We start from the raw sequence: 21961 nt of genomic DNA on the forward strand, positions 1-21961 counted from the left end.
CTGCCAACAGATTCATACTTGCGGATGTTAGTCTGCCTAACATTAACTTAATAAATATTAACCTCAGAGTCTGAGGGCAGTGTTACAGTAAACATCCGTAAAGTTGTTTAGGTTTTACCTTGAATTTAAAGGTCCAGCGACAGTTTTGATATGATCAGAGGTGGGAAGTAACTAAGTACATTTACTACTGTACTTAAGTACAATTTTGAGATACTTGTACTTTACTTGAGTATTTACATTGTATGCTACTTTGTACTTCTACTCCACTACAATTCAGAGGTAAATTGTGTACTTTTACTCCACCACATTTATTTTGTACCTTTTAGTTACTTTACAGATTTGGATTAATGATGTGAAATATAATCAACACCTAAATAAGACTTTAGTTGCACCTGGAGTAAATTCACAAGCTACCCTGTAGTATACAAAGTAATTAAAACATGCTGCACCTTTACCAGCTTTGATAACACTTAATGCAGAAATAATTTCAATCAAGACATATATTAATCTGAAATGGACCAATGTGCATAATAAATAGTTTTACTTTTGGTACTTTAAGCATATTTTGATGCTAATACTTTTGTACTTTTACTTGAGTAACATTTTGAATGCAGGACTCTACTTGTAACAGAGTATTCCTACATTCTGGTACTTCCACTTTTACTCAAGTACAAGAACTGAGTACTTTCCCCACCTCTGGATATGATATAAAATCTCTTTTAGCTCTGTTTTTGGTCTCCACCATGTCCTGAGGAGATATCTGGCTCTTTAGCTGCTAAATGCTCCAAATATGTTCACCAGCTCACTTTCTCACATTCCATTTCAATAAATGAATATCAATAACAATTACAAGTTATTGGATTTTGAAAGTGTCAACTTGCATTATTATGATATTAAATTATCATTATATCAGTGACATAGCCAAAACATAGTTTATCACCATTATGTGAAAATATGGTCCCAAAAAGTAGTTTTTTCACAGGGCCCTAAAGCTACAAAGTGGACAGTTGATTCTCAGTGGAATTTGGAGCATTAGCACACAGGATTTTTTAGGTTTTAACGAATTGCAAAATGAGAACACAGTCATAAATGATGAAGAATAAAGTATTTTTACTGATTTGTTTTTCAAGAATTTGACCTGATATCCCTACTTTTATTAATTTGTTATACTTTGATTAACATTCTACCCCTACAACAATAAAAGACGATGGTGAAAATATCTTAAATGTATTTCCTAGTATCTTATTGGGCTATTCAAGTTTTCCTTGGGCTTCTCGCTGTTGTGCTGCTGAATAGCACTGTGGTCTGTTGGTAGTGTGAGCAGTGAGAGTGCAGGTGGAGGGGTGTGAATCTTAAACCCTGTTAATCCTGCTGCCCTCAATCTCTGCCTGTCCGCACCGGAGGAGGAGGAGGAGGAGGAGGAGGTGGAGGAGGAGGTGGTAACAGGACGGTTTACACTCCGCTCCTCGGCGACCAAACTTTGTCCGAAAAAACACAAATCATGCGTCTCCGGGCTGTGAACGTCACTACTTTATCGCACCAGCAGGAACAGCTCTGTTTGTGAAGACGTCACATTTATTCACTCGGAGTTAATCCTTCGCGCTGGAGGGTTTTAAATATCTGCTGCGATGAGCGCTGCGGAAAACGCAGACACCGACTCCAACAAACTGGAGTCTGTGATACAGGTGAGCTGCACCGGGCCGTCCTCCACTCCATACAGTGGCCTAATGCTGTGTGTGTGTTGTGTGTGTTTGTGACAAATAAAGCTGTTGATGTATGGTTGGGTTCATATTTCATCATGCAGCAGTTTTGATGAGTGGCAGGCAGCATAGGTTTTGTGGCACTTATCAATTAAATAATTATACTTCTGATTAGTTTTTTATTCTTGTCATTGCCTGTATATGGAGCTTTTTGCATGGTATTTTTATTTCTTTAAATGCATCAAAGGTAAAGCATGGACTCTGTGTGTTTTTTTACATCAGAGGCTGGAGGAGAGTGTGTTGTCTGAGGAGAAGAAGCTGACGGTCCGGGGCCCTTCACCAGACGGCCCCCCCACATGTCTGCCAGCAAGAGTACGAGAGATTGTCACAAAGAACCTCAACGAGAACTGTGAGTGGCTCCCATCTGCTCTCCCGTTATATCAAATGTATGTCTTTGACCTTTGTATTTGCCTCACTGTTGTCTCTGCCTGCCCTGTCTCTCAGCAGCCATGTCCTCCGTCATGTCGCTGCAGGAGGAGAACCGGGTGCTGCAGGGCGAGCTGGGCCGGCTGGAGGACCTGCTGGCTCACAGCCGAGCCGACCGGGACGAGCTCGCCATCAAGTACGGTGCAATCAGTGAGAGGGTAAGACACCAGGATAATCACTCTAAATTAAAATAGAAACAGTGAGTTGGGATTTATAAACCGTGACGCCCCCAATCAAAGGTCATGGTTGGTGACCCCTCTCCACTCTGTATCAAAAGTGAAATCCTCAAAGTTATAATGCCTTACGGGAATGTTGTGGCACCTTCCTGGTTTCCCCATTTCAGTATTTTCCTGATCTTTCTTTGTCTGAGATTTTCGGGTCTCCCAGGTGACGGGGGCTGGAATGAACTGAAGTGGAATGTTGCCATGGTGTCTGTCTCCCTGGGCAACTGTAAACAGGGTCTTCAGTGGTATAGTGGTGGGTGGGCGCAACACAATCTGCTTTTGGGATGAACATTACAAAAGACAACTCAGAAATTCACCTTCAAGGTTCTCAAATGGTCCTATAACTGTTTTAAACATGATATTACTGGCCATTTCACACTCCCTATGTTAAATGTCAGGGAGGTAGTGCAGAAGATGTTCCAAATACTTTGAGTTTTTTTAAATTGTAGTTTAAAAAATACACTTTAACGTACGATACGATAATACTTTAATGTCAGATCAAGTCTGAAATGTTTCTTGCATCACAGCAGCTTCATATGCAACATCAAAAAGGACACGTATTTCAGATAAGATAAAATAGAACGGACAACAAAACAAAACATCTGAAGAGTAACATGCTCAAGACCCTCTTGCAAGGTTTGACCTGGGATTTACCCTTATGTATCGATGGATTGACTGGTGCACAAAAGAGTGCTTTAGTGTACTCTTATTAAATCGCGGGACTGTATCTCCGATCATTGTTACAATTCCTATTCAATGTTCAGGACATAGTTGGGATCAGCCTCAATATGTTATTATGGTAGGTTAATTCAAAGAGTCTCCCAAAAGGTTCACCTACAATCTTTGAGGTCCCCCTTTTGGACATGATTAATTTATAATCACATACATTTTTGCATAAAATAGTGCAGCAGTTACTTGAAGAATAAGATAGATAGATAGATAGATCGTACTTTATTGATCCCAAATTGGGAAATTGTTGTTGTTACAGCAGCATAAAAGGCATTTTACAATAAAACAAAACTACAAAATATACAAGAATAGAAAGTAAAATAAAATAGAAAATATACATGTCGAAATAGAAAATATACATGCAGATATATATATATATATATATATATATATATGGAATATGCAGTATTAAATACAAATATATATATATATATATATATATATATATACAAATATATATATGGAATATGCAGTATTAAATATGAAACAGATTATGTATGAGTAAAATGTACAACGTGGTTTTATTTCAAGAGAAACTATGGAGCAGAGAGTTCTCTTCCAGCCAGAGGTGATTTATTGTACAGTGTTATGGCAGTGGGCAGGAATGTTTTCCTGTATCGGTCCTTGTGACAGGGGAGCTGCAGCATTCTGTTGGAGAAGGAGCTCCACTGACTGTCCAGCTGCAGGTGGAGAGGATGGGTGGGGTTATCCATGATGGACAACAGCCTGTTCAGTGTCCTCCTCTCCACCACAGCTTCAAAGGGGTCCAGCTTGATGCCGATGACTGACCCAGCTTTCCTGATCAGTTTATTGATCCTGCTGGTGAAATAATAATAATAATGTGTTGTCCTCAGTATCTACACTACTAAGTTTGACCCTCGCACACAAAACAGCCTGAATTTAGTTCATGTTTTCCGGTATCTGCTGCATATGTAACTCTTAAATATCATGCTGCAGCCACAACATGCAGAAATGATTTTTGTAAGTGCATGCATTTAATATGTAAATGTCGCAGTTGATCATGTTCATTTAACTGTGAGAAGCCAAATACTTGTTAGCGATTAATACTCAATTACATGTGCAGCCCTTAAAGCTTAATAGAAAGCACCAGAACAGATGCTAATGGACCTTGTGGTGTTTCTTTTCTGTTTATGAGGTCAGGAATTAACTTAAAATCTCAAACACACAGTATTTGTATATCATACGCACATTATGGTGGCACATCCTCTTACTTTAAATTAAACCCACAGCTGGAGCAGGCGCTGCGTTTCGAGACAGGAGACAACAACCACGATTCGCCGGACTCTCGCAGCCTGGCGCAGCAGAATGTGGACTTGCGGCGGCGGCTGGACGAGGAGCAGGCGGCCTACAAGCGTAAACTCACTGCGTACCAGGAGGGTCAGCAGAGGCAGGCACAGCTCGTGCAGAAGTTGCAGGCCAAGGTGGGGATGTTTTTCTCTGTCTTTAGCTGAGCTGAAGTCATCCATGGTGTTAGAACTCCGTAACAGCTTTCTAGTTTCTTCAGGTACTGCAGTACAAAAAGAGATGTGGGGATCTAGAGCAGATGGTGCAGGAGCGCTCATCAGAGTTGGAGAAACACAGGGTGAGTGTGAGTGGCGTTCATTGATTTTAGAGCACTTTAACTTTCCACATGTAACACTTAAACTGTCGTCTCATTCAGAGCCACAGTGAATCCTCAAATGGTCTGCATCAAGATGACTCAAGCAGCAACCTGGAGGATGCTTTAATCCGTCTGGAGGAAGAACAGCAGAGGTGACTGATTACATCTTGTGTGCATCAAATTAATCATACTATCACATTGTTGATGCCTGACTTGCTCTCTCTACATGGTTTGTTTGTCCCTTGTGTGTTTGCAGGAGCAGCAGTTTGTCTGCGGTGAATGCCATGCTGAGAGAGCAGCTGGAGCAGGCCGGGTTGGCCAACGAGGCTCTCAGCCACGACATCCGCAGGCTTACTGCTGATTGGACGAAAGCCAGGGAGGAACTGGACCAGAAGGAGTCTGACTGGAGGAGGGAAGAAGAGGTGGGAAATGGGTTGTTTACAAAACAGTGCAACATTTGAGAAAAAAAGTGTCATTCTTACATGTTATTTATGTCTTTGGATCCTTTTTCAGTCTTTCCACAGTTATTTCAGTACTGAGCACAGTCGACTGCTGACGCTGTGGAGGCAAGTGGTCGGGTTTCGGAGGCATGTCTGTGAACTGAAGAGCGCCACAGAAAGGTCAACAATGTGTATGCTGTCTGCTAAATGTTGTTTCCTTTGTTCTGATTTAAAGTGTTGAGGATACTAACTTTGACCCTTCTTTGTCAATCTCTTTACAATCTCAGGGACTTGTCAGACATGCGTAACGAGATGTCTCGGGCGTCCCACTCTGCTCAGGTGTCTTGTGCAGGTCTGTCTTCCACCCTGAACACACGGGAGGGGGGAGCAGCGCTGAACCTGGAGAGAGAGAAAGCTCTGCGGGTTCAGCTGGAGCAGCAGCTGAGAGAACGAGTGTCCGAGATGATGAATCTCCAGACCAGGACAGACACAGAGAGGAGTGAGCTCAACATCAGGTCAGACTTGACTTTTTTAAGCTCTCTTACAGGTTTGATATATAATAAACAACATTAATATTAATGCTTTTGTATTGCCTCGCAGGTTATCAGAGTCAGTGCGAGAGGCGGAGAGACTAAAGGGACAAATTGAAGAGAGAGACAGAGAAATTGTTGTACATATGAGGAGGCTTGAGGTAAGAGGCTACTGTTTTTTCTTATTGTCAAAAATTCAAAACACACATATATGGACCACACTGTTGCCCTGGGTTACATGTTCCTTCATTACCATGAACACACACTGACTGCAGTTTATTTTAACTTCAGCCTGCATATACTGTCCTGCTGTGTAAATGCTCATTGTTGTTCCAAAGGTTTATCTATCCCCAGCTGTAAATACTCCTCCGTTAAATACAGTAAATACTAGTGTATAAATAAAACATTTGCCAAAAACCACAATGCCCAGCTGTTTAAGCCTTAAAACATCACATTTTATAATGTTTACCGTTTTTTAAGGGTTATGCATGTCTTCTCGAAACAAGATTTGTACCACAAACAAAACTTAGGAAGTATTGAGAGAAGCACATTTGCATACATACATTTTTGCTTCCATCATCATGGTTTTTACTTTATTTATTTATTTAGTGAAGCAACATTTGCAGCAGAGTTTGAACCAAAACATTTGTATAAAATGAGGTGTGGGGTGTGAGTATGAATGAAGCTGCAGGGCAGTCTAGAAAAACAAGTAACAATATCTGACAGGGTAGGAAAAGTTTTCCTAGCTGGGGTAGCTTATGAAATCTCTTCGTCAAACTCATTTTGTGATTTTCTCTCCTTTTCCTTTATGCCTGTAATGTGTTTCCAGCTGCATTAATCTTCCTCCTCCAGGTCACTGAGGTGTCTGTGCTTTATTTTGTTCCCTTCAGGAACAGAGTGGTAACGATGAGACTGACATGCAGGTGATGAGAGCTCACACTGCGACGCTAACAGACACCCTGCGAGACATCGCTCAGGTAAAAACTACGCAATGCACATGATTTTATATCACACATTTGACAGTGCTTAATTTGAGCTTTTCTTCTGTAGACGGTGTTGTCTGATGGAGAGTCGTCATCAGAGGCGGACCAGGACAACTCTGGAGCTCCACTGCTAGCGTTGGTGCGGGGCTTCTCCCCCCACCGCTCCTCCTCTCCCCGCAGGTCGTCCTCCCCCTCTCGACCCTCCTCTCTGGCTCCCCTTTCTGAGGCGGGGCTGTCAGCTCTGTGCTCTGCAGTCGCAAACAAGACACTCCAGCTGCAGGTGACATGTCGATTATAAAGACAAGGCCAATTTGACATGTATTGAGATCTTTTGAATATAAATAACGTATAGTCTAAGTTAATTAAGACTATAATAGCACTGAAAAAAGAGACTACGCTTTTTAGATTGTTTTAGTCCCAACATTACCGTCTCAATGTAAGCAGCTATCCATTGGCAGGACTTAAAGGGTCACTTGGTTTTGTTTTTGTTTGCTCAGGCAATGAATCAATGTTATATCGATATTGTTATATGAGACTAGACATTGTTATTTAACTGTCTCCATATCTCTCAGCTCTTATCCAAACAGAGGCAAAAAATGTTACCCCATTACACTGAATTTTATTTTCCCCAAATATTCCTACACAGAAAATTCAATTAATTTGAGTAGGAACAAACCTCAGCAAAAACATCATCTAATACAAAATCAAAATGATCAACATGGATAGAGATCTCGAGAGTTTTTGACCCCACTGTGTTTGCAGGATGTTCGAGGGCGTCTGCTCTCTGCTCAGTCTTCGGTTCATCAGTTGCGCAAGCAGCTTTCGGAGACTGATCTGGCAAAAAAAGATGCCGAACAGCGCAACCAAGCTCTGCAGAGAGAGAGGGATGCTGCTCAGAGAGAGAGGGAGACCACACAGAGAGAGAAGGAGCGTCTGAAGCAGGAGAGGGACACGCTGGCCAGGTTTACTCACAGTTATAACATTATTTTGACATTCTTGAAACTATATTCTTGAAACTATATTCTTGAAACTATAACTCAACTCAAAACACTGCTCTCACACATTATAAACATTGCAGTGAGAAGGTGAGCCTGGAGAAGACAGTGCAGACGGCACAGAGCAGCAACCAGATCCTGCAGATGGAGTGTGAGAAGCTCCAGCTGAGCGAGGCGTCCACACAGCGAGAGAGAGATCATGAGAGGGAGGAGAAGGAGGCCGCCACGCAGGAGAGAGAGCGGGCCAAGGCCGAGACTCAGAGGATGTAAGTGCGCTGACTAATAGTGATTAGGGAATGCGATGATTAATTAAATGGGTTGTGGTCACTAATTCACAAAATCTCTTTTTTGACCCAACACAGTGCATACCCACAAGAAGCCATTTACAAGATTTGTATTAACTTCCCATAGTGAGAGTTCTTCTTCAAAGCCACATACTTTTTTTAAATGTTAGACAAGCAAGCTCATCCAGTCTTTTTTACTTTTTGGATTCCTGTTAATGGGAGAAAATCAGAATGAAATCAATTGAAACAGTAAGAAATTAAATAGTAGAATCACCAACATATTTAGTCGTTTTTAATGCTTACAACTTCTGCTGTATGTCTCATCTTTGAGCATACACTGTATTTCACATTTAACTTGGCCCTTAGGACTGCTGCCTAAACAGTACCTGCACACTGCAATAAGCAAGGAAAGTCATGTCTATGTACACATTCTAGCAACAAGACAAAAAGAGCTTTACTTAAAACATAAAAAGCAAAGAAAAAACTGCAAAAGAAACACATAAGAAAAGGACATTTTAATACAATTAAAAACTTCTATGAAAAAGCCAAGAGAATAGAAAATATAACAAGCTGAATTGGAATAAGAGATAAAAGAAACGAGTGTAAAAGCTTAGTGCAAGAATTGTTGATTTAATAAAAGGCAGTGCCACACAGAAAATTCTTTACTCTTTATTTGAAAGCATTACACACTGTAGCACACACACAGATCATTATCATCATCATTAAATGTGCATGCATATTGTTCTTTTCAGACAAAAGCAGTTGGATCAGAGTGAGAGTCGGGCCTCCGCTCAGCGTGGGAAGCTGTCTGCAGTGAGCGAGTCTCAACAGCAGGTGGAGGTTGAGCGGCAGCTGCTGCAGCAAGAGAAAGCCCAACTGTCTGAAGCACTGGCTCGGGTAGGAAACGTCAACTTGTGCTCTTTTAGCAGATTTTATATTCTTGTATTTTATTTAACTCATACGACCCTCATTTCCCTTCCAGGCTGAGGGCAGTAACGCAGAGCTCTCCCTGCTGATAAACAAGCTGCAGTCTGAGGACGCAGCTCTCAGAGACTCTCTGGCCAAGATGGGAAGCATGAACGAGGGACTGGCCCAGGACAAAACTGACTTAAACAGATACATTCTCAAGGCGAGATATTTCAGCAATGTATTTGACCTCTTAAAGGGTTCGGTATGCCTGAAATGAACTTGATTATATGATGTGTCCAGCCAAAAAGTGAATGACCTCTTCCAAACGATGATGGTTATGATGGTCACATTAGTGGCTGATAATACAATATATAGACATTTATATGGACGTCTCAGCTCCTCATAGACTGACCATATCCTCTGTCTCTTAGCTGGAGGAAGAGAAGGCTCTCCTGCAGGCTCAGAAACGGGAGGCGGAGCAGGAGAAGTTGACCATCAGAGATGAGCTGGTCCGGTTGGAGCAGGACCGGATGGAGCTGGACTCCGCCCGCATCATGCTGCATCAATCACTACAGGAGGCAGAGCTGAGCCGGGGGGGGATGGAGGCAGAGCTCCAGACTCTCAGGACTGAGAGATTTAAGCTGCAGGAGAAAGTTACCCAGGTACATGACAATTATATCATAATTTAAAAGTCCATCCTAAAAACATAGGCAATATGAAATAATAATCCACAAACTAGGATTACAAAAATGGTGGGCACTTTCAAATTGTTGAAACTCAAATATTGAACAGCCTTAACAATCCAGGAGATGGCGCTATGCTTCACATTTATCGCTGTTGTTTTTATTTTGTAGTGGATTAAATGCAATTTAACCTAGCCATTTCGCTCAGCTCTAATGAAAACCATATGGGGATGTTTTTGAGTGTGCTAGTGAAAGAGCGCTCAATTTTACTCAAAAAATAAAAAGGATTGCAGATGGAAATGAGCTACTAGCTAAAATCTGGCATAAATCATATCTTATCTTTTCTGAGATTAATGTATTTTTATGCTTGGTCCTTGTTTAAATAAATGCATAAATTGATATTAAAAATGTAAACATTATGGCCACTACTAAATGTTTTTACATACTTTTGAGACATAATACCGGGCTATAACAAAAAACATACTAAAACCACCGGTAAACTTAAACTCAGAAAGTCCAAGTGAATTACAGGGGAAAACCTATTCGAAATTCAAAACTATTATAACCTTGTTCCAGTTTACATATTTTTCTTTTATATTTAGTTTGTCGCTCTCTGTTTACTTTGTCGGTTCTTGTGGACAGCTTTGTGGCGAGGTGACCTCTCTGGGATCAGAGCTGAGTCTGGCCAGAGGCGAGGGCGAGAGGAACGAGGTGGCTTTAGAGGAGGTGGGCCGCGGGCGGGCAGAACTGACCCGAGACAAAGCTGCACTGGTGGTCCAGCTGACGGCGTCCGAGAGAGAAAACACGGTGCTGTCAGAGGAGCTGGCTGCTTTCAGGTGTGTGTTGTCCATGGTCAATGACACATGGATTTTCACATATATGTGTGTTTTATGTGTAACCTGTGTTTGTAACTATGCAGGTCGGAGCGCGAGTCCCTGGAAACCAGCCTGTTCGAGGTGCAGCAGCAGCTCCTTCAGGTGGAGTCTCGCAGAGAGCAGCTGGAGACAGAGAACCAAAACCTTCGAGTTCGCTGTGAGACCGCAGCAGGTGAGTGACCTAGTATGAAGAAGAGAGAAGAGCTCAGGTGAAGATGTTTTATACAATGGTGAGGGAGTAAAATGACAGAATAAGAACCTGATGGTCCTGTGTTTACCTCATCTGGATTATTTCTCAGCTGACCTGAAGCGTGTGCGCTCCGATGGGGAGAATATGTCAGCTCAGGCTGAGCGGGAGAAACAGGCTCTGAAGCAGACCCTACATGCTGCACAGCTGGAGGCCCAGCAGGCTTTACGCAAGGCCATCTCTGAACACCAGGAGGAGACGGAGAGACTGGTCTCAGAAAAGGTCAGAAGCGTATGTGGTTCACAGTTACCTGAAGCACTGCCAGATGTTTTGACTTTTTGGATGAATCTAATAAATCCATGTTTGGCTGCTCTGTTCCACAGGAAGTGGTGCGGCAGAGCCTGCTGAAGGAGCAGGAGGGCGCTCTGAGGAGGCTCAGACAGGAGACGGAGGAGCAGCTCCACAGAGCAGAGAGAGAAAGAGAGGAGCTGCAGGGAGAGCTGAGGAGTCTGCAGCACGACCGAGATCAGAGCCTGCTGCAGGCAGAGAGCGAGAAACAGCAGGTCTGAGCAACTGTGGAAAACCCATCGAATAAATATTATTAGGCCTTACTGTCATTTTACCAATGAACAAGAAACAATACAATTATTGTGAAGTATTCAAATCAGAGTTAAAATGTATAATTACATTAATAGTAGTAAAATAGCCTGAAATTAAAACTAGATTATACAAATTATACAATTTAAATACAATAAAGAAAGGTATTTATATAATAACAATAAAATATAATAACATTTTCAAGTTGAAACCAAAACTAAAACACTTTTTAAATGCTGTCTATAAACCATTCCTAATCAAAGACTTAACTGGAAATGTAGGTTTAAGTATGCTTTTAAAATGTTCAATACTTCCAGCAGCTCTCCGATCCTCAGGCAGTTGCAGCAGCTCGGATCATAGGAGCTAACATTTAGATACATTTTCGATAGATTGTGGCTCAGCTCCGGTATATCTGCTCGTCAGCTTTGTTAACCAGGTCTTCTCTCTCTTCTCAGGCCCTTTCTCTGAAGGAGGCAGAGAAAAGTGTGTTGTCTGAGAGGGCGTCCTCCCTGCAGGCGGAGCTGTCAGTGGCAGGCCTGGAGGTCGAGCGGATGTCAAGAGAAGCCTCTCTTTCCAACGAGCAGGAGCAGGTGAAGTGACTTCCTGTCTGAATTTATATTCTGTGGATCTTTGAATGATCTCCTGTCCTATCTAACATTGTAGTTACATGCGATCATAATTACATCACCCCCCATCTGTCAATAGTTCATTTTTGTTTGTTTCCCACAGTGAACGCCCACAATATTGCAATAATCCAAACAGGACCCTCAAACGAACTGCACAGGTGAAATCAACCTAAAGGAAACTTATAAGTTTGTTTTAATGAATAGAAAGGCAGCTTTACCCTCTGCTGCAGATTGCTTTGTCAGGTCTGCATCATCATAGCCATAAATACAAATAAAGCCTTGTCTCTCCCGCACTGACTCGCACACTGGCCGCCATGTAACCCACTTATAGTGTGCCGTTTGTTTAAGTGTTGGATTTTTGGAATATTGTGGGCATTTACTGTGGGAAACATAAATGAACCACGTTTAAAGGAAGTGGGTAGTGATGTAATTCTGACAGCTTGTCGCTCGTCGCTACAACTGACTTTGTTGACGTTTTGCCTTTTACTCAGATTAGAGTCGGGGCTCTCACCAGCGAGCTGCTGGAGATTCGCTCTCAGCTGGAAGATGCAGCTTCTGTTCATGAAAGGGAACTCCAGAGTCTGAGGGAGACTTGTGCTGACCTTCAGTCTCGCACTGATGTGGCTTTCAAAGAGGTAGAGGATGCCGTACAAGTGGGAATGAATGAGAGTGATGCAGTTCAAATCAGAGAGCACATACCTCCACCAAGGCTGCACAGACCTTGTTATTTTAATAAGAGAAAGTTACAATTTGTGTATGCATTTCTACATCTACAAACACAGTGACAATCACATGCTGTGTTATTTCAATGAAGTGTGTGCAGGATATCATGAAAAAAGGCACCGTTTTGAAGAAAATGTGCTTACTGCCGAAACATTTCCAGTTATAAAAAATGATGAGCAAGTTCTGCAATAGATAATATACAAATACTGAAAGGATTTGAAGATTTAAAAGAAATATCAACAAACATACAAAAACAGCCCTGTGTAAAACATCAGTTAATTTCAGTTTAGGTTTCAGCTCAAACGTTAGCGCAATAATCAGTTAAATTCATTTGAAACCAAAGTACCCAAAAATGGGTGGTATTGAAGGGAGATATTAGTAAAAAGAAAGATGCAGGTGAATTTTAAGTTAAAGAATAAGAGAATAATGAACTATCTTAAAAATTGGTAATTTAAAAAAAAAAAGGGCTGCTGTTACTTCATTGCAACAACATACATGAAGTAATAGACAATTAGACATGCCCTATCTTGCATGGTGAATAAAGTTTTGATTATGTCACTCGACCCAGATGTGGAAAGCCCAACCCTTGCCCCAGATGTTAGTGAACAACATGCAAAGACAATCTGTTATCGACCAAATATAAATCACACCTTCGTGTGGGCCTGAAGGGATAATTCACCTCAATTTGAGTTTAATTGGTTACACCACGTTGTACCACACATTACTTTCCCCCCCAGCTGGACCAGTGCAGAGCTTCTCTCGCAGCTAACCAGGAGAGTCGAGACCAGCTGAGGCGGGACCTGTTGGACAGCGAGCGGCGTTTCAACCAAACTCAGGACGCTGCAGAGATCATCAGAAGAGACGGGACGGAGTTCCGGCGCAGCCTCACTGACGTCACCAAGGAGAGAGACACACTCGGCCAGTCCAACACTCATCTGAGAGAAGCTCTACGAAGTGCAGAAACAGAGAGGATCAGGTAAATTATCCAGTGACAAATGCATTATTCCGTGTCAAATAATGTGACTGTGACTGAGTCTGGGTTTGGTTTTTCAGTGTGAAACGCCAGTGTGAGGAGAAGGAGCAGAGGGTGGCTGTGCTGGAGGGAAACCTGTCCTCCACTCAGAAGGAGGTGACGGAGCTGCGCAGCTGCCTGAGAGAAGTCGAAAGGTCACGACTTGAAGCTCGGCGAGAACTCCAGGAGCTCCGCAGACAGGTTGGACCCCCCCCCCCCCCCCGCCTTCAGACCTCTGTGACTGTGTAGAAAGAAGCTTTTTCTCAGTCTAGCCTTCACATGCGTGACTGTGTTGTGATCCTGTGCTTTTCTTGGCTCCAGCTGAAGGTTCTGGATGCAGAGAAGGAGGAGAGAGGGAGGGAGGTGGCCGAGCTGCAGACTCGCCTGTCCCTGGAGGAGCAAAGAGAGGAGGAGAGAGGGAAAGACGTTTTTATCCACAAACAGAAGTTAACTGAAGCTGAAACAGCTCGAGACTCCCTCAAGAAAGAGGTGAGGCTGCATTAGAGGGTCAACCTTTATTTGCCTACTCGCTCTCTTCACTGTCATACTATTTCTAATACTTCTGTTTTTCGATGTAGCTCTCCTTGACTCATAAGCGCCTGCTGGAGTTTGAGTCAGGCTGGCGAGGCTGTGAGAGAGAGCTGACGGCTCAGCTGCAGGAGGCGCGAGGCTGCGAGAAGAAGCTGCAGGATGAAGCCAAGAACCTGGCCCTGCGCGCTGCGGCGGCTCAGGACTCTGCGGCTCAGAGCAGCCTGCAGCTGAGCGAGGCTCAGGGCCGGCTGGCCGGCACCGAGGCCGAGCTGACCCGGGCCGAGGCCTCCAGGAGGGACTTGGAGTATCGTCTGAGCAGCCTTCAGTCGGCGCTGACGCGGACGCTGGGCATCGGGGCCGGGGGCAGGGGGGGCCGGGGGAGGAGCCCGGGGGGGGGCGCCACATCACCAGGCACTATGTCGCGCCACCACAGCATCTCACCTCTCAGGTCCTCACTGACGCCTCCCAAAGGTTAGAATGAAGCATGCAGCTTTAACTCTGCAACATAGGCTTCAGATTTTTATAAAAAATCTTAACCACATAGTAACCAGAAAACTAATTATATCTTAGCATCATTATTTTTGAAGGGATTGTCATATATACGTTTTTTCTTTTTCAGTAGATGAATGAGATAAGATAAGATGGACCTTTATTAATCCCCGTGGGGAAATTCAGTAGTTTAAACAGCAACAGGGTGAGAGTGAAAAACAGGACAGCACAGATTCACACAAGATTAAAGATTTATAAAATGTAAGATCAAATTAAAATGATATACAGTTACGTCACTTTTAGAATTGAATGTAAAGATGTAAAGCATAGGAAACTATTCCAGTGAGCAGTAACTCGTATCCAGTATAATGTGATCAGTCCCCTTCTTTAGATGCTGAACGTCATTATCAAAACTACTTGGTGTATGGAACTATTTTTATTTAATTTTCACAGAATTTCGAGGAAGCACTCCTGACAATACCTTGAGCTCAGTGTCTCCGGAGAGAGGGAACACACCGCTGCCTGGTCCTCAGCATGAGCTGGACCCCGACACACTGCGAAGTGATTTGAGGGACTTCCTGCTGGAACTGCGTGAGGCTCAGAGAGAGAGGGTAACAGAAAGTAAATATGAATAATAATCTAAAGATTTGTTTTCTTTTCTGAGTGGTTCAAGTCTATTTTATTGCTGCTTTTCAAGGATGACGCTCAGTGCCAGCTGGGGGCCGTGCAGCGGGAGCTGGAGGAGCTGAGGCTGGAACGAGACTCTGCTCTGGGTCGTCTCACTCACCTGCAAAACACCTGTCAGGAACACCAAGAAGGTTCATTTTCCATGTAGTTTCAGAAGTAAATGCCTTTACCAAAAAAAGAAAGAAGAAATGTAATGAGTGTTAATGTTTGCAGGGAAGCGTGGACTGGACGAGCGCCTGACCACCACTCAGATTTTGCTGCAGCAGCAGGAGGAGGCGGTGAGGAGAGGGGACAGAGAGAGGAGAGCTCTCAGCGACAGAGTGAAGGATTTAGAGCGAGCGCTGCAGGCCTCTGAGCAGGATAAAAAACATACACAGGTACACACACCATGTATCCGTACTTTCAGCCATGATCACCATAAGGCAGTGCTCAACAGTGGGTCGTTATGTAATGACAACAGACACAGTGTCACACCTCTCACGCTGTCAGCCCGCCATATGTCTGTTTTGAATGCCAGCGAGTTTGAAAATATTTCACCATCTGGACAACAGGAGGAGCAGGGACACAACGTGAGAGCGAGGGAAAGACAGCCAGAACTATGTATAATTGGATGTTATTGAAATACATGTATATTTGTTACATATTTAAAAAGGATTATTTCTAAAGAGACGGGTAAAGTTGCAGCTGTGGCTCCTCTGTGTGTGCTTTGTATCTGTTTGGCTGTGCATGCCTCTGTTGTCTGGGTCTAAATGCATCCCTGCCCCTCCCCCCCCCCCCCCCTCTCTCTCTGCAGGATCAGTTGAATAAGCAGCGTGCGGCTGAGATGCGTCTGGAGGCAGAGAGGAGGCGTCTGCGGGAAGCGCTGGAGGCAGCCGAGGCCCGAGCCACCAGGGTGGAGCTGGCGAGGCGAGGCCTGGAGGGGGAGCTGCAGAGACTCAAACTGAGTGTGGGGGACCGGGAGGCGGACAGCCAGGCCGCCCTGCAGCACCATGAGGCTCTCCTGAAACAGGTACAGCAGGCTGACACACAGTGCTGTTATCTCAAAGCCCTGAGTGCTATTTTTGTATTGTAAATGTATGTTATATTTTATGTGCCCCAATACTTACCAGGCCATTGTTTATTTTGGAAATACTGTATATTATGGGTCTGTTTTTCCCTAAACATGTCCTAATAACCACCTTTTCACTACAAAGAACTGTGAAAAAATACTAATATAAGGGAAAGAGACATTGTTCTGTTTGTGGCCTACAAAGTTATTTGCTCAGTACACAGCCGGTCATCTAAAGTTTAAACATGCAACAATGTAAAGAATAAGAATAATAACGTTTTTATTAACAAAATAATGACTAATAAGTGTTGAAAAGCATATAAAAATAAGAATTACACTATTAGATAGTAAAAAGGAAACCAGATAAACTGATACACTAGCAATCCTCAAGGCCTAACATCTGCCATCACAATATTATTATATGCATACTATTATCATGATAACGATATTTCATTAAAACAAATTACAGTTATTCTTAATGCTAGTATATCAGGATGCGGCCACTTTAAATAAAGTTGTTTTTAAGGAAAAAGTGATAGTACAGTATGCAGTCAAGCTAGCTGCTCTGTCAGGCTAAAAGTCAACATGCTAATGTTTATGGCATTATGGCCACCATGTCAGTTTGCCAATTAGGACTAGACGCAAAGTTATCTTCTCTTTGTTGGTTTGCTGACTGGATTACACGTACATCTGATTGTATGCCTGCAGGTGGCAGAAGGAGAAGCCCGTGTGTCTCTGCTGCAGAGAGAGGTGGAGAGGCTGAGCCAGGCTCTGCTCAAAGCTCAGGAAGGAGAGTCTTTATTCAAAGAGATGACCTCTTCCCTCAAAAAGACCCTCCAGGAGGCTTCATCTTCTCACAGCAGCACACAGAGTCGCCTGAACGCTCTGCAGAAGACGCTGAGCGTGGCTGAGCAGGACAAAAGGCTTCTACAGGTGAGTGAGGCGGAAGGGAATTGTTGGACAAAGTGGAAAACACCCAGAGAGAGTTGTGATGATTATTTTGTGCCACTCAGGAGCGGATGGATGAAGCCCGGGCGGCACTATCGGAGGGGAAAAGGAACGTGGTCATCCTCACTGAGCGTGTGCAAAGTTTGCAGAGTGAGCTGGAACAGAGCAAGCTGAGACGAGAAGAAGCGGAGGCCGAGCTCAACAACACTCAAAAGGTGAGAGAGACGATGGGAGGGCAAATATCTGCAATAATAACGTCCTCATCAAAACATGACAAAAGGAACAAATTAACTCAGTTTACCAACGCATTTAATGCGTTAACGCTCACAATGTGACTGCTTTTCCTACTTCTCTGGAGTCATGTCTCTCTATGTGATCTTTCCCTCCATCAGGCTCTTTGTCAGCGCTCTGTCGGTGTGGCAGAGGCTCAGCGCGGCGCCCAGTCGGCTCAGACAGAGCGGGCCGCTGTGGAGGAGCGGCTGCGTGGGCTGCAGCGAGCCGTGGCCATGCTCGAGACAGAGAAAAAAGATGCAGAGAGACAAGCTGTGAGGCTGGAGAAAGACAAGGACGCACTGAGGAATACACTGGATAAGGTCAGCGCTGCACAGTGGCTTGTGCTCAACAAATGTGACAAATATTTGTATTCAATCGTTTCTTTGTGAGTTCAAAAATGGTTTATGGACACATAAAGCTTTGTGATCCCATTGGGTCAAAGTGAGCATGGTGAAATTTGATACTAGAGTCATAAAGGAAGATGACATGTTAACATTTTCCAAAACCCACATATATGCAATCATTTTGGTTTAGGAGCAATTCAAGATAATATTGTTTGGTGAATGATGGAGACAGGATTTTCTTTTTTACACAAGACAAGAATTATTGGCTCGGTAGGACCTCATTTGAGCTTGCCTCAGTTGTTTAGCATATGAAAACGTTCTTCATACATATACAAATACAAATATTCACCTGAAACATAAAGAGTCTGCAGCCATGCCAGCTGTTGTGCGGATGTGATTTTTATGTAGGTGCTCTCAAGCTTTTCTTACCACCCTTCTCATCAGGTTGAGCGTCAGAAGCTGAAGACTGAGGAAGGCAGTATGCGGCTCTCTGCGGAGAAAAGCCGCTTGGACCGCTCTCTGAACACCACTGAGCAGGAGCTGCAGGACGCACAGCAACAGATCCTGATGCTGCAGGTGGGGATCAAACCTACACTCACACATTCATCATATGTCTTATCTGCTGGTTTCCAGTGTGTACTGAAGGCAAAAGCTTAGCCGCTTCCCACCTCTAAATGTTACTGAATAGTCCACCATGTATAACTGATGGAGAAACAGGGCAAACCTTTTACAAACATCTTTAACATGACCAATTCATTTAATAGTTGTGGCTTTATATGTTTTTGTAGAGTTATGTAGAGCATCTTATTATTTAAACCATAAAACCCCTATTTAAAAGACTGTTTACGCTAAGTGGATCCCTGTATCCTCACTGATAAACATCACATTCACTGCAGTAAATGTCACAAGACAAGGCTAGCTTGTGCCTCACTGTTACATTAGAAGGATTAGATCAATTAATAACTCAAACCTTTTATAACTGCGTGAAATAAAACATTTATTTCGACTCCCTTAATTCTAATTAGTAGACACACAACTTTAGAATGTTCTGTTAATGTCAGTGTTACTTAATAACCTCTTCATCTCTAGATACATCTGCTTCTTGTTACACATCAAACGTTCCCATTCAAGATCTGTTTTTCTTTATCTCTGCACCATTCATTATTGTCAGTGTTTCACTCCAAAAACAAAAGGTTAGACCAATCCCAGTCATAACGACTTACCACAGACACACCATGAACAAGCAAATAATTAAAGCTATGTGGGGTTTAGAAAGAATTCCGTAAGAGTAATTCAACTTGTTTATTTCAGGCTGATTTTACATCTCGGACCACTGTTCATTTATCTGCATTTAGTTAGATATTGCCCAGGCTGCAGAAGAATTCATGTACCAAAACCCTCAAGATATTGCAAAAAGCTCCATTATGTTTGTACAACTTCAGAGGTGATACAAAAAAAAAATGTTGAACAAAAGCTGTGGAAAGTAAGAAAGAGAAGTGCAGCTTGTGTCATTGAACCTATAAACTACAAGCTATAGGCCTGTGGGAGGTTTCTCTACTGAGGGGTCATTAGCCATTTGTTAAAGGACCTTCTCCAGACCAATAAACATCACAGGTGTTAGTTTTGTCTCAGTGACGTAACCATCAACAGATTTGTGATGTTTACGCGTCTATAAAAGTCTACTTTATTACCCAAGTTAAGATATATTATTATTATTAAGTTATATGATAGGCATCCTTTCCAATCCTACCAAAAATGCTCCTTTAGGCCTTCAAAAGGGAGCTACAATTACTTTAAATAAAGTACAGCATCTAACCATTTATTTTCAGCTGGTGGATCATCTTTACACCAAATTCTTGCAAAGCTTTTTTGTAGGCTCAAGTTACATGTTCTTTGTATGCCCTCTTTAATATTCCCTATAGGTACAGGTATAGGTTGGAAAGGAAGATTTCATAATGGCTTTTATACCTGCATTTCAACGTACCAGAAGGGCTTTAGTTAAGTGTATTTCCAAAAAGCATGAGTATGGTATTCCTCCATGAGGACACAGAGCCTTAATCAAGGCTGTTTGGTAACTGGATGTCTGCTTTTGATCCAGAGTTTTATAAAGAAGCAAAGTCTCTCCTCCGTTTTTATAATATAAACTGTCCTGAGTTCATCTGGCCAGCCTTTTTGTCCTTCTCCTTTGTGTTAACATTTGGCCTTCTGCGTGTGTGTGCATGTGTGTGTGCGTGTGTGTCTTGAGTAGACTCAGCTGGCTGAGACGGAGCAGTCACAGAATCTGTGTGAGAGTTTTGCGAGGCAGCGGGACGAGGCCCAGCGGGAGGCGGAGAGACTCAGGACGAGCTTCAGGGACGTGGAGCGCACGCTGGGCACCAGAGAGCGAGCTCACCGACACAGAGTGAAGGGCCTGGAGGAGCAGGTAACGCATCATGGTGTAGTCAAAGTCCTTCTCATATTAAATATTTTCCTTCCCTGCTACAATTAAATAGCTGGTTTAGGTGTGTAGTATTAAATGTAGTAATTCTACATAAATGAGGGATTTAAGTATGTCTGTCCGGCACTAGAGGTGTTTTGAAATAGGATGTCGGTTTGTGCCAAATCATAATGAAACAAAGGAAAAGAACAGAAAGTCCTGGAAAATGTAAAAAAGCAAATAAGCCGAATAATAACCTAAATGACTCAGCCTTACTGCAGGTTGCTACCACTAACAGCACTCTCACACCCACAGACGCTTAAACAGTACAGGCCTTCTGTTCCCACCCTAAATTGGACAAAACCACTGCATGGGACTAGCTAAACCAGCGAGAGATATTCCCACTAAAACCTGATCCTTAAAGGAACATGGCAAGCCTTTGATTGCGAAAAACATTTAAAGGTGAGCAACTAACTCTTCCCTTATGTGATGGATGTTATGCTCCATGACTAACCAACAGTGTCTGGCAACACAAGAGGAGGAAGACCCTCGCCTTCCTCTGTATACAAATTGCTAAAGACAACAATAACACTGGTAAAAAGGAAAGGCCAAATCAGAAGAGGGAGGACATGTTGGGATCAGGGCTTGTGAAAAGGTAAAAAGGAAACCTTCTCACAGAGTGTAAAATGTCGTTTTGTCACCATCTGTATCTCTGCAGGTGTCCACCTTAAAGGAGCAGCTGCAGCAGGAGATGAAACGGCGACAAACTTCTCTTCCTCCCTCCTTATTGTCGGCAGGAAAGTGAGATCCAGAATAAAACCAGAAGCACCAGCACATCACGTCCAGGGAAAATCCACTAATCACGAATGTCTGAAAGCAATATTTACTCACAGAAACGATCCTGAAAGTCTTCATACTCTGAATCTACTGTTTAACTTGTTTTACTTTGTGACACTACTATCATTTCGATGGTGATTTATTGATATTTTGTACAGTGAAACACACTTTACCAGTCGTGCAGCACACATTCAGCTCATGTCAGGCGATGTGATTCAGCAGCTGGGCTGAAAACGCCAGCCGTCCGATGATTACTGGCAACCATCTGTACTTGATCCTTGCCCAACGTCCTCCCAAACGTCCTGCTTTTATTCAAGAAGAAAAACCAAACCACTGCAAAGGAGTCTCCTCCAGACAGAATCTGGATGTAGTGCAGGAACGAAAGTCTGCCAGTTGTGCAGTTTGGCCTCGATTTCTCCACATTTATATTAACAGTCGAGGAGCAGCGAGGTCTACACTGTGTGCAAGGGCCAGGAAACAGAATTATGAAGGAGCTGCACTGTATTTCCATTGAGAAACAGGCACATATTTTTCTGATTTTATAGATAGTTTTATAACAAAAAAGGAGACCATAAGGCACTACATATGATGGTATGCTTACAGTACATGTTTCTAAAAGTTAATATTAGTTTTACTAGATGTATTCTTTGTACTTATTGTGTAAATGCTGACAGGCTGATGATGAATGACAGCTATATGACTTAAATAAACTCACGTGTGCTCCATCATTCACGTCTTTCAGCGCTCTGAGCTTCCTCCTCAGATGAAATTACAGCGATGACTC

The 21961-nt window shown here is 43.0% G+C and overlaps 1 protein-coding gene across 1 annotated transcript; it reads left to right on the forward strand.

Annotated features, from left to right (window-relative positions):
- The first annotated feature begins 1487 nt into the window (after positions 1–1487).
- On the forward strand, positions 1488–21905 carry LOC117489973 (rootletin-like). The gene is made up of 37 exons (XM_034139578.1): positions 1488–1685; positions 1983–2109; positions 2205–2344; positions 4390–4581; positions 4665–4742; positions 4821–4912; positions 5017–5182; positions 5274–5380; positions 5488–5715; positions 5801–5891; positions 6621–6707; positions 6781–6993; positions 7476–7675; positions 7792–7974; positions 8745–8889; positions 8975–9121; positions 9333–9563; positions 10227–10420; positions 10504–10631; positions 10759–10928; positions 11030–11209; positions 11699–11833; positions 12361–12504; positions 13330–13568; positions 13646–13805; positions 13926–14093; positions 14183–14606; positions 15078–15235; positions 15322–15442; positions 15525–15688; positions 16105–16320; positions 17068–17292; positions 17373–17522; positions 17700–17900; positions 18369–18500; positions 20173–20346; positions 21059–21905. The coding sequence occupies exons 1-37, from the start codon at positions 1629–1631 to the stop codon at positions 21143–21145; spliced, it is 6054 nt and encodes a 2017-aa protein (XP_033995469.1). The 5' UTR covers positions 1488–1628; the 3' UTR covers positions 21146–21905.
- The last annotated feature ends 56 nt before the right edge of the window (positions 21906–21961 follow it).

This window comes from Trematomus bernacchii, unplaced genomic scaffold, assembly GCF_902827165.1.
Source record: "Trematomus bernacchii unplaced genomic scaffold, fTreBer1.1, whole genome shotgun sequence".
NCBI lineage: Eukaryota > Metazoa > Chordata > Actinopteri > Perciformes > Nototheniidae > Trematomus > Trematomus bernacchii.

Coding starts and splice junctions, on each gene's coding strand:
- LOC117489973 (XM_034139578.1), top strand. CDS start 1,629: ATGAGCGCTGCGGAAAACGCAGACACCGACTCCAACAAACTGGAGTCT. Junction 9,564..10,226: donor TGCAGGAGAAAGTTACCCAG/GTACATGACAAT, acceptor TCTTGTGGACAG/CTTTGTGGCGAGGTGACCTC. Junction 15,443..15,524: donor CTGTCAGGAACACCAAGAAG/GTTCATTTTCCA, acceptor TAATGTTTGCAG/GGAAGCGTGGACTGGACGAG.